Source organism: Colobus angolensis, unplaced genomic scaffold, assembly GCF_000951035.1.
Source record: "Colobus angolensis palliatus isolate OR3802 unplaced genomic scaffold, Cang.pa_1.0 Scaffold186, whole genome shotgun sequence".
In the NCBI taxonomy this organism is placed as follows: Eukaryota; Metazoa; Chordata; class Mammalia; order Primates; family Cercopithecidae; genus Colobus; species Colobus angolensis.
In genome coordinates this window covers 2,609,674-2,622,818 of record NW_012114999.1, presented here as the reverse complement: position 1 = coordinate 2,622,818, position 13,145 = coordinate 2,609,674, and the positions used below count along the sequence as shown (strand labels likewise).

At 44.2% G+C, this 13,145-nt stretch overlaps 1 protein-coding gene across 3 annotated transcripts in view; it reads left to right on the top strand.

Moving 5' to 3' along the window:
* BCAR3 (breast cancer anti-estrogen resistance 3) overlaps positions 1–13,145 on the top strand; it is a 281,941-nt gene that overhangs the window by 160,974 nt on the left and 107,822 nt on the right. For 2 of the 3 annotated variants that reach the window (XM_011940002.1, XM_011940001.1), the window contains one exon: positions 6,359–6,686. In XM_011940002.1, the coding sequence (XP_011795392.1) occupies positions 6,370–6,686 (317 nt within the window). In that variant the 5' untranslated portion in view covers positions 6,359–6,369. Of the gene's footprint in view, positions 1–6; positions 135–6,358; positions 6,687–13,145 lie in introns of those variants that run through there. The other variant, XM_011940003.1, reaches the window with a different exon arrangement.

The window sequence follows — 13,145 nt, the reverse complement described above, 5'->3', positions numbered from 1 at the left end:
CGGGGCTGCTCTGCCGGCCACCCCGTCCCGTCCCTCCCGGCCCCTCTCCGCAGAAGCCGGCCGGAGTCGGGGAGATGCGAGGGCCCAGAGCGCTCCGCTGGAAGCCCAAGGCTCCGAGGAGGCGAGTTTCTCTGGTAATCTCTAGGGAAGTTTGCAAAGAAAGCGAAGGAGCCTGCCCTGTAACTGTTGACAACATCTCCCTCCCTCTCTCCCTTTGTTGAGAAAGAATGAATAGTTGGTTGTGTCGCTCCCTCTGCGTCGCGGTGGGGAGAGGGGAGGGAAGGCAAAGGAAGGGAGGGACGGTGGGAAGGAGGTTCCGATATATCGTACAGCCCATCTCTCCTTACCCACTTAGGCCGCTGAGGGCGCAGCCGCTTTAAAACGGTGTAATCAGGTGTAGACACTCGTCCGGGAGGAGGTTAAGCGGACTCCGAAGCATCTGACAAGGCGAAGTGTTGTGTGGGGCGGGTCATGGTTGGGGTTTCGGGGGTGGAGAACTCGTGTTGGCGTTAACTCGCTTGAAGCAAGGTGCAAAGGAGAAAAACCGTGTTCCTAACCTCATGTCTGTTTTCGCTTAAAGCTGTTAGCTGAGATGGAAAGTAGAGCCGTGCATTCAGATTCTTTTAAACCTTGACTTTATCTCCCAAGGCTACACAGACCTCCCCAAGGAAAGTACGTTGGCCGAGGGAAGGTCAGTTTGGGAGCTGATAGCCTCCCTTGTGTTGCCTGGGACTGAGTTGAGATCCTGGGGGCTGGGGGAGGCCTCAGTGCTGGGGGTGGGGCCCAGCTCAACACAGGCCCAAGTGGGAAGGGGCTACCCAGGTAACAAGGGGAAGCCCACAGGCAAAGCGCTTGTCCGCGGGCGTGCCAGGGGGTATTGAGGGTAAAGTAAAGACCTTGCCAAGCCAGGAGCTCCCACACCACCCCAACTCCAACTTTCTCTAAACTGCTGTTGAGAAGGCTAACGTTTCCAGGATGACTAACCAAGGTCTAAATCTCCTGTTCACAAAGAAAGAACTGCTTGTCAAATGGATGCTAATCTTCAGAACCTTATCGGGTAAATCCTGTACTGTGTTGCTCGAAATACAATCCATGGAGGAATTATTCATACTTGAATCATTTGGCTAGACTTCATAAGTTTACTTCAAAAATAAAGGGATACTCTTAATTCCTAAACCCAAGCAAAACTTCATTTTAAGTGGGTGAGCATTTTAAGTGAATATGTGTGGTTGTTCCATCTCCTCTCTCCATGTGACTCTCCAGAGAAGATAAAAAACTACAGATCCAAGTTGTAAATTCTCTGTCATGGGGCAGCTGAGACGGTTACATTTCCAGAGTTTAAAATATAATGAAAAGTTCTTAAAGCCCACATCAGATAACCATTATGAGTTAAACTTGAAAATATCCCATTTCAGAAATAAAAGAGTAAAATCCAAACAAGTGGGCTGCTTATCTCTGCCTCAGCTTGCAAGATCATCAGTTTCTCTGAGACATCATTGTAAAGCAAGTGAGTTGGGCCTCAGTTCACAAGCATTTCAAAACCCAGCGACTGACCAGGCCCAGGAAGGCAGCACATATGGTAGAGTTTGTCAGGCTCGCTCTTGTTCCTGATGGTCACATGAGTCTCAGATTTTCATATCAAGATGCAGAGTCTTTGACTTTTGTATATTTCAGACTATGGCACTAGACTGAGTCAGGACGTTGTGTCTGTTTTCCTGCACAGTAGAGAGAAGTTAGATTGCCAGAGTCTCACCTGGGCTTTATTCTAAAGACTGCATGTAGGCTCACTTGGTTTGCCTGTACGTGTGTCTGTGTCCATGTCCTACTTGGCTTGGTGTCTTTGCATCTATTGTTCTAGGTTAAGACGTTTCCCTCCCCATCCTTCCCAGTTGCAGTCTTCGTTTGTGAACTCTCAGAGTTACTTCCTTTGTGAACTCTCAGTATAACAGAGATACAGTGACTCTTATCTGACAAGATAGATAAGAGCAGCTCCTGCCCTGCTTACAGGGGACCTGCTATTTACTAAGTACTTGCAGTATTTCTAGAACTTTGTATACACAATCACTTTTAATTTTTACAACAATCTTATGAAATAGCTGTTAAGTCATTTTTTAAAATGAGAGACTGTCAGAGAGGTTGAGTAACTTGTCCCAGGCCATACAGCTAGTAAGTCAGTGGCAGAGTAGAGATTTGAACCTGTAGATACCTGCCTCCAAAGCCTAGGTTCTGAGTCATACCATTTTATTTTTAAAAAATCAACTGGTACATAAGAAGTATATAATGACTAGGGACATTGAGACAGAAACATTTCCAAGTGGAGAAAACATGGGAGCCAGAGACTGGAGACTTGGGTTTAGTCTCCATCCACCACTTGTTCCTACAGCAAGACCTTTGCATTTGCCGGATCCCCTGCCTGGAACCCCCCTTCAGACCTTTTTTTGACTGGTTCCTTCCCTTCCGTATTTTTCAGGTCTCATGTCATTGTTACCTTTTCAGAGAGGCCTTCCCAGTCCACCCTAATGTCAAGTAGCCCTCCACCCCCAAGAGTCATCTTTTGTCAGTTCATCCTGTTTTATGTTCTTTAGCCTGCTTACAACTTGGTTGTTACCTCATTTTCTTGTTTGTTTAGGTTGGATTCCTCCATAAGAGCAGAACCTTGTCTAATTTATTATGCCCTTAGCCTTTGTACACCTTGAGCCTGCAGAGAATATATATCAAATGAACATTTATTTCCCTTATCTAGAAAAATCAACTGGGAATTACCAGTACTTATGGTCATTACTTATTGTCTGCTTCCTCCAGAATATTATTAGCTTCATGAGAACAGACCACTTCTGTCTTGTTTAATGCTGTCCCCAACACCTAGCACAGTGCCAGCCATAAAGGAGACCCTCTGTGAATGTATGTGTTGAAGAATGAATGTTTGTATTGATTGAGTGATACCCCTTCATCATCACTGAATTCTGTTTTGCAGGTAAACAATTATGACTGAATTGCTGTGTACCAAAGAGACTCACTAATCCAGTGGTTCTCAGTCCTGGCTTCACACTGGTCAATACTGGAGACTAATGCTAATGTCCCACCCACAGAGATTCTCATTTCATTGTTCTGGGCTGAGACTTGGGCATCAGGATTTTAAAAGCTTCCCAGAGGATTCTTATGTGCAGCCAGGTTGAGAACCAATGGTTTATGTTTTTATAATAGAACTCATTCCTTGCTTTGGTCCTTATAGGCTTGAAGAAGCCAGGGTGAGAGAGAGCAGGGATATAATTCATGGGTATTGTATGATTCCTGACAGTTTAAGAGGTACTTTCACAGCTGTTATCACATCTGATAATAACAAGTTAAGGGATCTACTCTCTGGTTTAAATATTCCCTTTATGTTGATGATTCCTAAAAATCTCCATCTGCCCCCACTTCTAATTCTGCATACCAGTATCTAACCTCCTCTTAGACTAAATTGCTTATACCTCACATGCAGCAGCTCCAGTGCTGCGCTTGGTTCCTGCAGGGGTCCCCTTCTGAAACTACTCAGCATGTTACAGCATCACACCACCTCCTGTGGCTGTAGGCTTCTTCCTTCCAGCCAGATGCCTCAAGCTCTGATGTCTCATCACTGTCTCCTTCCTCTCCCTTTACCCAAATGCTGTCCCAGGTCAGACTTCTTCATTGTTCCTCCATGGGTTTCACCATCAGCCTCAGTAACCTCTCTGCCTCCTTTTTCTCTCCCCTCCAGAACAACCAGAGTCACCTACTTGGGTACTGGGTTCTGTCCTTCCCTGCCAGATCTTCCCTAGCACTTACAGTCAAGTCCAGACACCTTGGCAAGACCTTCAAGACTCCATGGTCTGGTCCTAACCTGAGTTGTTTCTGGGAAATGCTTCTCAGCTTCACTCGAGCCACAGCACACAACTTGGAGTGTCCTGAGCCTGTGGGGACACTTCCATGCCTTTATGTATCTGCCATTATAGCATCGTCCCGGGAGGCTTTTCCCTACACATGAACTTTTCAAAATGCTTTGTCTCTATTGTTGCCCTCTCTGAGCCATCTTAAGTCCTTTTGTCAAAATTAATTGTTCCTTTCAGCATAGGAGTCTCTACGAATTATTCTCTCTTAGAGTTCATAGTCAGGTATTGGGTCTTAGGTATCTTTGTTTCTCCAGGTGTCTTGTATGAAATAGGCACTTAAATATTAGTTGAATTGAAGGTAAGAAGGGGAAGTATTAACATCCTTTGTTATTGGAGAATAAATTGAGGTGTTGGTAACTTGAAGGACATTTTAGAACACTTTAGGGCAATCCCGAAGTCTGAATAGATGTTGGAGAAGCAGAGAGGAAACAGGCTGCCAAAGGCACTGGTGCTAGGGTGACTTTTGCCCATCTTGCTATCTTGGAAATAGATTTGATCAACAGCATGGCCCTATGCACATGAAGAAGTTCTGTAGAGTGCTGCAGGCCTCCCCATGAGGTTCTTTGAAGTGACCCAGTCCTGTCTGTGAAGAAGGAAGGTGCTGATAGCTTGAACAGGCGAGAATTCACAACTGTGGGGTGTGTGTGTGTGTAGGGTGGAAGAATCCTAGTCAGTTTACGTCACTTGCGTTCAGGCAGGGTGGCTAGGGAGTTTGGTTTCCTTACTAATATGGATGGTTAGCATTGAGCAAGTGTTGACAGTGTGCCAGGTACTGGCCAGAGCTGGGAGGGGCTGCACAGGACTCTGTCCTATTGTTCTGCACCTACTGTGAGCAGGCCTTCTGTGTGGTACCAGTTAGACACGGAGCAGGCAAGCCCCAGAATTACTGGATTTAACAATCAACCAAGGACAGGGTTAGGATTGTACACCTTTAATAAAGATGCTCCTTCCATCTCACCCCCAGCACTTCTGTGCTTCTCCCTATCTCATGTGGAAGCAGTGGACATGTGTGTTTTGTTGTATACACACAAACACATGTGTTTTCTTTACACACTCTGATGTCATTGTCGCTGCTCCACTTCTGTCAACTTGTGGAGGGTTGCGTTCTTCTTGGTTGTCTTCAAGCCGCGTCCCAAGTCTGCAGTTCCTATGTAGAACTGACTGTGCAGTAGTGCTATTAAGTGAGAATTTTCACTCGAAGCTCTTCCATGAATAATGCAGTGGAAAGGGTGGTCTGCGAGGAAAGAGGGCTACAGGACTAGAGAACAGACTAAGGGGCAGCTCTCCTCACCAGCCCAGGGGAAGGGCTGTGTGTTGGGCTTGGCCACCCTGCAGTGCTGTCCAGACCAGAGTCTGATATCATGACTATTGTAAGACAGATCCTGGAGCATCTGTCTCCAGGAGCCAGCCCTCATTTTTTTTTTCTTTCGCCTCCTATTTCTTTTCCTCTGTATATTGGCCTTAAAAATGTGTTATATAATTTGTCTTAGGCCAAAACCGTAGTTTGCTTTGGAGCTGGAGGCACTGACTCTGCTTAAGGTAAATGCTTCTATTCATGGTCCTAGCTAGGAGGGAGTGTCGGGGCTACTTGCTGCACACAGCCTCATGTGCCATTCTCCTTTCCCTTTCCATGCCTCCTTTGCCCCCGACCCCCACCGTTTTTTTTCTTTTCTTCTTCCCTTTTCCTGTCTATTCTTCCCTGACTGTACAGACACCCACGGGCATTACCTAACCCTGCTGGGGGCAGGCAGATCTTGACCCCTCTGGGGGGCCATGTACATGCAGCCCCCACCTCAGTGGCTTTCCTTTGCAGCTGAGCCTGCTGGTATATGGCAGAATTGCCCACCTCCTGACCCCTGACCCTAGCCCGTGTTCACTAATTAGAGTGCATTGATTTATTTATAAACACTGGGTCTTTGCCAGAAAAATTCTGTCCCGTCATCCTGGGTAGCACAACTGAGGACTGGTCTGGCACTGAAGACAATTCTAGCGGCTAAAGAATTTCAATAATCCCTGCCTGTTCTTACCATTTACACTGCTGTGAAAATATGTGAGCTAATTATCTAACAGTTTATAATATTTTCTTTCATACATTTATTACTGCAACTGTGAGTCCTCCCTTAATCACCTTTTTTTTTGCTAGTTGTGCTTTTCCATCAGTCATCTGAAATAATAAAATGGCTTATATGCCACTAACAACTCTGAAAGTGTTTGCCGTCTTGGTTTTGCTGCCAACCCAGGAGAATTTCTATGTAGGAACATTTCAGGAGGAAGATAAGTAAACTTCCCATTCTTATTAGACTCCACTAGTGATGCATTAAATGTGGATCTGTTAATGGTCTGTGAATATTTCATTTTATGTGGCATATTTCCGTTTCCTTTTGTTAGTAGGAAGTCAGTTCTTGTGACTCTCGTAGATTTATATCTTCACTCTTTTCTTTCCCCCTTAGAGTTGAGAATTATGGCTGCAGGAAAATTTGCAAGCCTTCCCAGAAACATGCCGGTGAATCACCAGTTCCCCCTGGCCTCGTCCATGGACCTTCTGAGCAGCAAGTCCCCTCTCGCTGAGCATTGCCCAGATGCCTATCAAGATGTGTCTATACACGGCACCCTTCCACGGAAGAAAAAAGGTCCTCCTCCCATAAGGTCCTGTGATGACTTCAGTCACATGGGTACCCTCCCCCACTCCACATCCCCACGGCAGAACTCACCTGTGACCCAGGACGGCATCCAGGAGAGCCCATGGCAGGACCGGCACTGCGAAACCTTCACCTTCAGGTAACTTCTGTAATTTCACTAGTGAAGATGATTTGTCTTAAAGGGCTTTTAAAAAGGCTTTTATGGCTGGGTGTGGTGGCTCACACCTGTAATCCCAGCACTTTGGGAGGCTTAGATGGGTGGACCACGAGGTTAGGAGTTCAAGACCAGAGCAACATGGTAAAACCCTGTCTCTACTAAAAATCAAAAAATTAGCCAGGTGTGGTGGCGTGTGCCTGTAATCCCAGCTACTCGGGAGGCTGAGGCAGGAGAATCACTTGAACCCAGGAGGCGGAGGTTGCAGTGAGCCGAGATCGCTCCACTGCACTCCAGCTTGGGCAACGGAGTGAGACTCCGAAGTTTTTATTAGAAAAATGTCAAACACACACAAAGTTGAGCAAATAATTTAATTAACTCCCATGAACCTGTCACCCGGCTCCAACAGTTACCAGCTCAGGGCCAGTCTTGTTTTGTCTGTACTACCACCTACTTCCCTCATCTGGTATTATTTTGAAGCAAATCTCAGATTTAATATTATTTTATCTGTAAATATTTTGGTATGTTCCTTTCAAAGATAAGGACTCTTATGTTAAAAACTATATAACCACAATGTAAAAAACTATTAACACCTAAATAAAAATTAGCCACTTCTTAATATTATGTAATATTTGAGGGTATTTAAAAATCCAACTTCCTCTATTAAGTCCCTTAAAAGAAAGCCCAAGTACTTTCTTTTTATCATAGCATCAGATTCTCAACTATGTCCATCCACTTCTGTAGAGATGCCAGGATGTCTATAAATTAGACCCCATATCTCCTTATATTTAGTTGTCAGCAAGCTGAAATAAAATTTTATATGGATGCACCATCAGGTCAGCTTCAGAATACTTTAGGACAAGAATTGATTTTTCCCTCTCTGTGACAGAGATCTGGGTAAATGAGTCTTACAGTTGTAAATGCTTTTTCTCTGGGTTTGTAATGGGCCTGGCTGTGACTGGTTTCTGCCTGTTAGAGCTAGTTTGGAAACTGCACTCCTTTTCCTGTTGGGGAAGATCAGCAGCCTGTGATGCTATCTGGTAAAGAATGGGATGGTTTCTTTTGTTATCTCTCTTTTTATCCAAGCTTGTGGCAAAGCCGCTTGGATCCTAGCTCATGTATTTGTTCAGTATCTGTATGTGGAGCATCTATATTAGAGTATGATGATTTTATAAGCCCCAGAGCTTACCAGGAAAATTCTGCTCAGTCCTTCTGATTATCTTAAGTGAAGGTCTGGTCAAGCATTGAAGACATTCTAGTAGCCAAATTATTGCGCAATCTGTTCTTGCTCTTTTATAGGGTGGTGGAAATATGTGAACTAACAGGGTAGCAGTGGAGCATCTGAAGCAATGTCTTCCCAGAGTTTACATTCTAGTGAGCGAATTAGGTAGTATTTACAAATAAATACGACAATTGCAGATTATACCAAATGCTATAGAGGAAATGCAGTGATATGCTGGAGATTTATTGGAGGTGGTATGTTTTTGGCAGGATAAACAGGTTTCTGAGATGATATTTAAGCTCAGATTTGCATAATGAGGGAAAGCAACCATCGGCCTTCCAGGCTGTTGCAGGCATAGGGAAGTCAAGTGCAGAGAACTGGAGGTGAGAGCAAGTTTGGCACGTTTGAAAACCCCAAAAGGAACTGGAATGGCCTGTAGCTGGACTGCAGCACCTTGAGAGGAGAACAGTGTAGGTGTTGGTACAAAGCTAGGTGAACAAGGGTTCAGAATTATTCTCAGTTCCATAATTACAGTAGTACAAGAAGAAAATAAGTGGAGGCCCAGATAATCTCCATAGAAACCACTAGAGAGCCCTGAACTGCTTCTGACACCAGATTGGGACATTCCTTGGGGTATCCTGGGGGTTAGAAGGTCCTGGACCCCGCTCCACAAAATCTAGGTGGGTGACCTCCCAGCTCAGAGAGCTGGCAGACAGCCACTGCTGGAATGGGTGAACATGGAGGTGTATACCTGTGCACAGGATTGTTAATATCGCCTCATTGGCACGTAAGGCACGTAAGGGGCAAGAATGCAGGAGGTGAGCAGCAAAGTCAGGTAACTTGGCCTGTTAAAGATGAGCACAGATGCCAAGCTGCATGATGTAGAGTCAGAACCAACTGTTAGCTAGCTTACGGTGGACCGCTTTTCATTTATTAACTTAAACTGCCCTGAGCTAGGTGTCTACCGTGTACTAGACACAGACAGTTTATAGACTTACTCCTTGAAGTTCTGAGGCCCTGGCTAGGTGCCAACTCTTACAAAGGGAAACTCCACACTAGGGGGGTGGGTGGGGAGGCGGTAGTAATGGAGTCACCCTTCCTATCTTGGGGAAGTTCTTGGTAAACACCCAAGGTCCAAGCTGTCAAGCTGCCAAGAATGTAAAGCTTTTTGATTTGAAAACTGACTTAGACAGAGGTCATATTTCTGTAAAAGATCTTATCAGAGGGTGGGCGCAGGTCCTGAGCTTGAAGTCCAGGCTGTGGAAGACTTAACAAGCACTCCTGGTTTAGGGTTTGTTTATGATTGAGAGCTATATGAATCCAAATTCACATCTTTTTTTCTTAACTGAAAATATCTTCTTGTTAAAGATGAATACAGGAAGTAACAAATGCATATCCCTCAAAAATGGTGCTGAGTGAGAGGGCACATGGTTCTCTGTCAAAGGGTCATAAAGTCCTACCCCACTCTGTACTACTGTTAATGTATTTCTTTTTCTAACACATTAAAGAAAAATCTCCTGAAGTGTTCTTAATTTTGAGAAGTTCAAAATACCTTATATTCTTTTTTTTGTGAAGTATTCTTAGTAAGATTATAAGCTGCCTCAATTCCTTTTTGAAACCAGCCATGATATAAACAAAGTTTTTGTGTATGAAAAGCTAGGACCAAGCAGCCTGAATGAAAACCCAAGGCTCTAGAGAGGGAGGTTTTGCCAAAGGTGCCACGACAGAAATACAGTGAGAGACATAGAACTTCTCATTCAGCTCTTCCAGGTGAAAGGAGCTGCAAAACACCAACCATTCACTCCAGCTCAGTCACCTCTTTTTCTCTTTTCATAGTGAATTCAGGGGTTAATTTGAGTTGACAGTGACTTGCCCAGATGTCAGCTCTGAAAACATTGCATCTCATCATGTTGGGTATTGGCATGAAGACAGTGGGCCACCTTGGATGTCTCCTGCCTCCCCTATCTCACTCAGAGGGAGGCCCTCCAGATAAGCACCTCTTTGTCTTGTGAAGTACTCTGTTGCAAGTTTGCTCTTTTCCAAAAAAATATGTTTAGCTTGTTAATCATTTAAAAGTCACCTTTATAGGCCGAGTGTGGTGGCTTACGCCTGTAATCCCAGCACTTTGGGCAGCTGAGGTGGGCGGATCATGAGGTCAGGAGTTCGAGACCAGCCTGGCCAACATGATGAAACCCCATCTCTACTAAAAATACAAAAAAATTAGCCGGGCATGTTGGCGTGCGCCTGTAATCACAGCTACTTAGGAGGCTGAGGCAAGAGAATCGCTTGAACCCGGGAGGTGGAGGTTGCAGTGGGCCAAGATCATGCCTCTGCACTCTGCCTTGGGTAACAGAGTGAGATTGTGTTTCAAAAAAAAAAAAAAAAGTCACCTTTATTATAATTGAACATTCATTGAACATACATCCTATCAGAGGCCCAAGACAAAGCAGAGGAATTCTCTTCTTTGACCTTAAAACTTGCATGATTAAGCTGTCATATCTACATGTGTCATTTCCTCTGTTATTCTTCCATTGTTAATTATCCTAATAATTAATAATAAACATAATTATCCTAATATTATCAATTGTTATCGCCTACATTTTATAGTTTTCAGATAGCTTAAGGGATATGTTCATAAACTACCTTGTTTGAACATTGTAACCCTGTATGAGAGACATAGCAGATTTCATTATGAATATTGTTATCACCATCATCAGTATCATCATTTAGTGTTGAGGAAATGGGTTCAGGGATGTTGAGGCACCTAAGATCATACCTTAATGGATCACTGAGCTAGGATTAGAACCCAGAAAGTATTATAGGGCCTTCCCCAGACAGTGTGTTCCATAGCCTCCCAAGAATGTTGGCACCAGCTGTGGGCATCCTCTGAGCTATCTTCTTGCACAGTGATCAGTACCCTGCTTGTATTCAGTGCCTTGGACACCTACTTTGGAGAGAATGGAGCCTTGCCTGCCGAGAGCCAGGCAGAAGGCAGGCCTGGAAGGGGGAGTTGGTCTTCTCTTTTGGTGACTGTTATCTCTTGGCTTTGTTGTTGTCTTGGCTGCCCTTGGATGTACTTGTGGTTTTGAAAGGTGGCCAAAGCCAGAAGCCAGGGAGCTCTTAAACCTGCTGCTTGATGTCACAGAAGGAGCCTTTGTTCTGCAAGCAGACCCAGGTTTCTCTGAGAGGTCTGCAGACAGGATTTCCTCTTGACGTTCACATCGTTCAGCTGATATCCCCTTGATTCATTTATCTTCAAGGATGAATTATTATTATTATTTATTTTTATATTTTTCCATAAGTTACTGGGGTACAGGTGGTATTTGGTTACATGAGTAAGTTCTTCAGAGGTGATTTGTGAAATTTTGGTTCATCCATCATCCAAGCAGTATACACTGCACCCTATTTGTAGTCTTTTATCCCTCGCTGCCTCCCACTCTTCCCCCCAAGTCCCCAAAGTCCATTGTATCATTCTTATGCCTTTGCATCTCATAGCTTAGCTCCCATGTATCAGTGAGAACATACGATGTTTGGTTTTCCATTCCTGAGTCACTTCACTTAGAATAATAGTCTCCAATCTCATTCAGGTCACTGCAAATGCTGTCAATTCATTCTCAAGGATGAATTTGTATTCAAATCTGGAACCTTCCTTGGACTGAGAGGAGACTGGTTCCTGTTGTCGGGATGTCTGTGTTGCTAGGATAGCTGAGGGATCAGTGCTTGGAGACCATTCAGGTCTTTTTCCTGCTTGTGGGTACGTGGAGGCACACATTCCTGGGAACAGCTGTGAGTGCCTAATTCCTTCTGCCTCTTGTGCTGTGGGAGCATGTGGTGGGACAATGTGGTGTTTCATTAGTTTGCATGAGTGGAACTGACTGACTCGTCACAAGTGTTTTAACTGACAGTGGCCAGAAAGTCTGCAGAATTATCCCTAGTTAAAATGAGCGGTACATTTTCCCAGGCAGTAACTAACCTACCCTGTCACAATGTCAGATCTTCAACGTTGAAGCAAAGATGTAAGGTCCAGGATCTATGCAGCTTTTTCAGAGCTGATTTAAAGCCCTAGCTCTGGACTGTCAATGCCCTCATCTGAAAAATGGTTTTAGTTATTCTTCTTCAGTACCACTGATTTCTGTAACTACTGCCTCCTCCTTAACAAAGCAAGATGTTCCCTCAGGCACTCAAATACACCAGCCTTTAGCTCAGGGTTAATCAGAAGGATGTATGGTGTGAAGGTCCACATGCAAACATCTGCAATTTATTTATACCCAGCATGTCTGCTGTCTGCAAATTGGAGCTTTTTGTGTACTTTTTGGAGAAAAAAATTGGATTTTGAGTTTAAAAAAAATACTGGGCCGGGCACGATGGCTCCTGCCTGTATTCCCAGCACTTTGGGAGGCCAAGGCAGATGAATCACCTGAGGTCAGGAGTTTGAGACCAGCCTGGCCAACATGGTGAAACCCTGTCTCTACTAAAAATCAAAAAATTAGCCAGGTGTGGTGGCGTGTGCCTGTAATCCCAGCTACTCGGGAGGCTGAGGCAGGAGAATCACTTGAACCCAGGAGGCGGAGGTTGCAGTGAGCCGAGATCGCTCCACTGCACTCCAGCTTGGGCAACGGAGTGAGACTCCGAAGTTTTTATTAGAAAAATGTCAAACACACACAAAGTTGAGCAAATAATTTAATTAACTCCCATGAACCTGTCACCCGGCTCCAACAGTTACCAGCTCAGGGCCAGTCTTGTTTTGTCTGTACTACCACCTACTTCCCTCATCTGGTATTATTTTGAAGCAAATCTCAGATTTAATATTATTTTATCTGTAAATATTTTGGTATGTTCCTTTCAAAGATAAGGACTCTTATGTTAAAAACTATATAACCACAATGTAAAAAACTATTAACACCTAAATAAAAATTAGCCACTTCTTAATATTATGTAATATTTGAGGGTATTTAAAAATCCAACTTCCTCTATTAAGTCCCTTAAAAGAAAGCCCAAGTACTTTCTTTTTATCATAGCATCAGATTCTCAACTATGTCCATCCACTTCTGTAGAGATGCCAGGATGTCTATAAATTAGACCCCATATCTCCTTATATTTAGTTGTCAGCAAGCTGAAATAAAATTTTATATGGATGCACCATCAGGTCAGCTTCAGAATACTTTAGGACAAGAATTGATTTTTCCCTCTCTGTGACAGAGATCTGGGTAAATGAGTCTTAC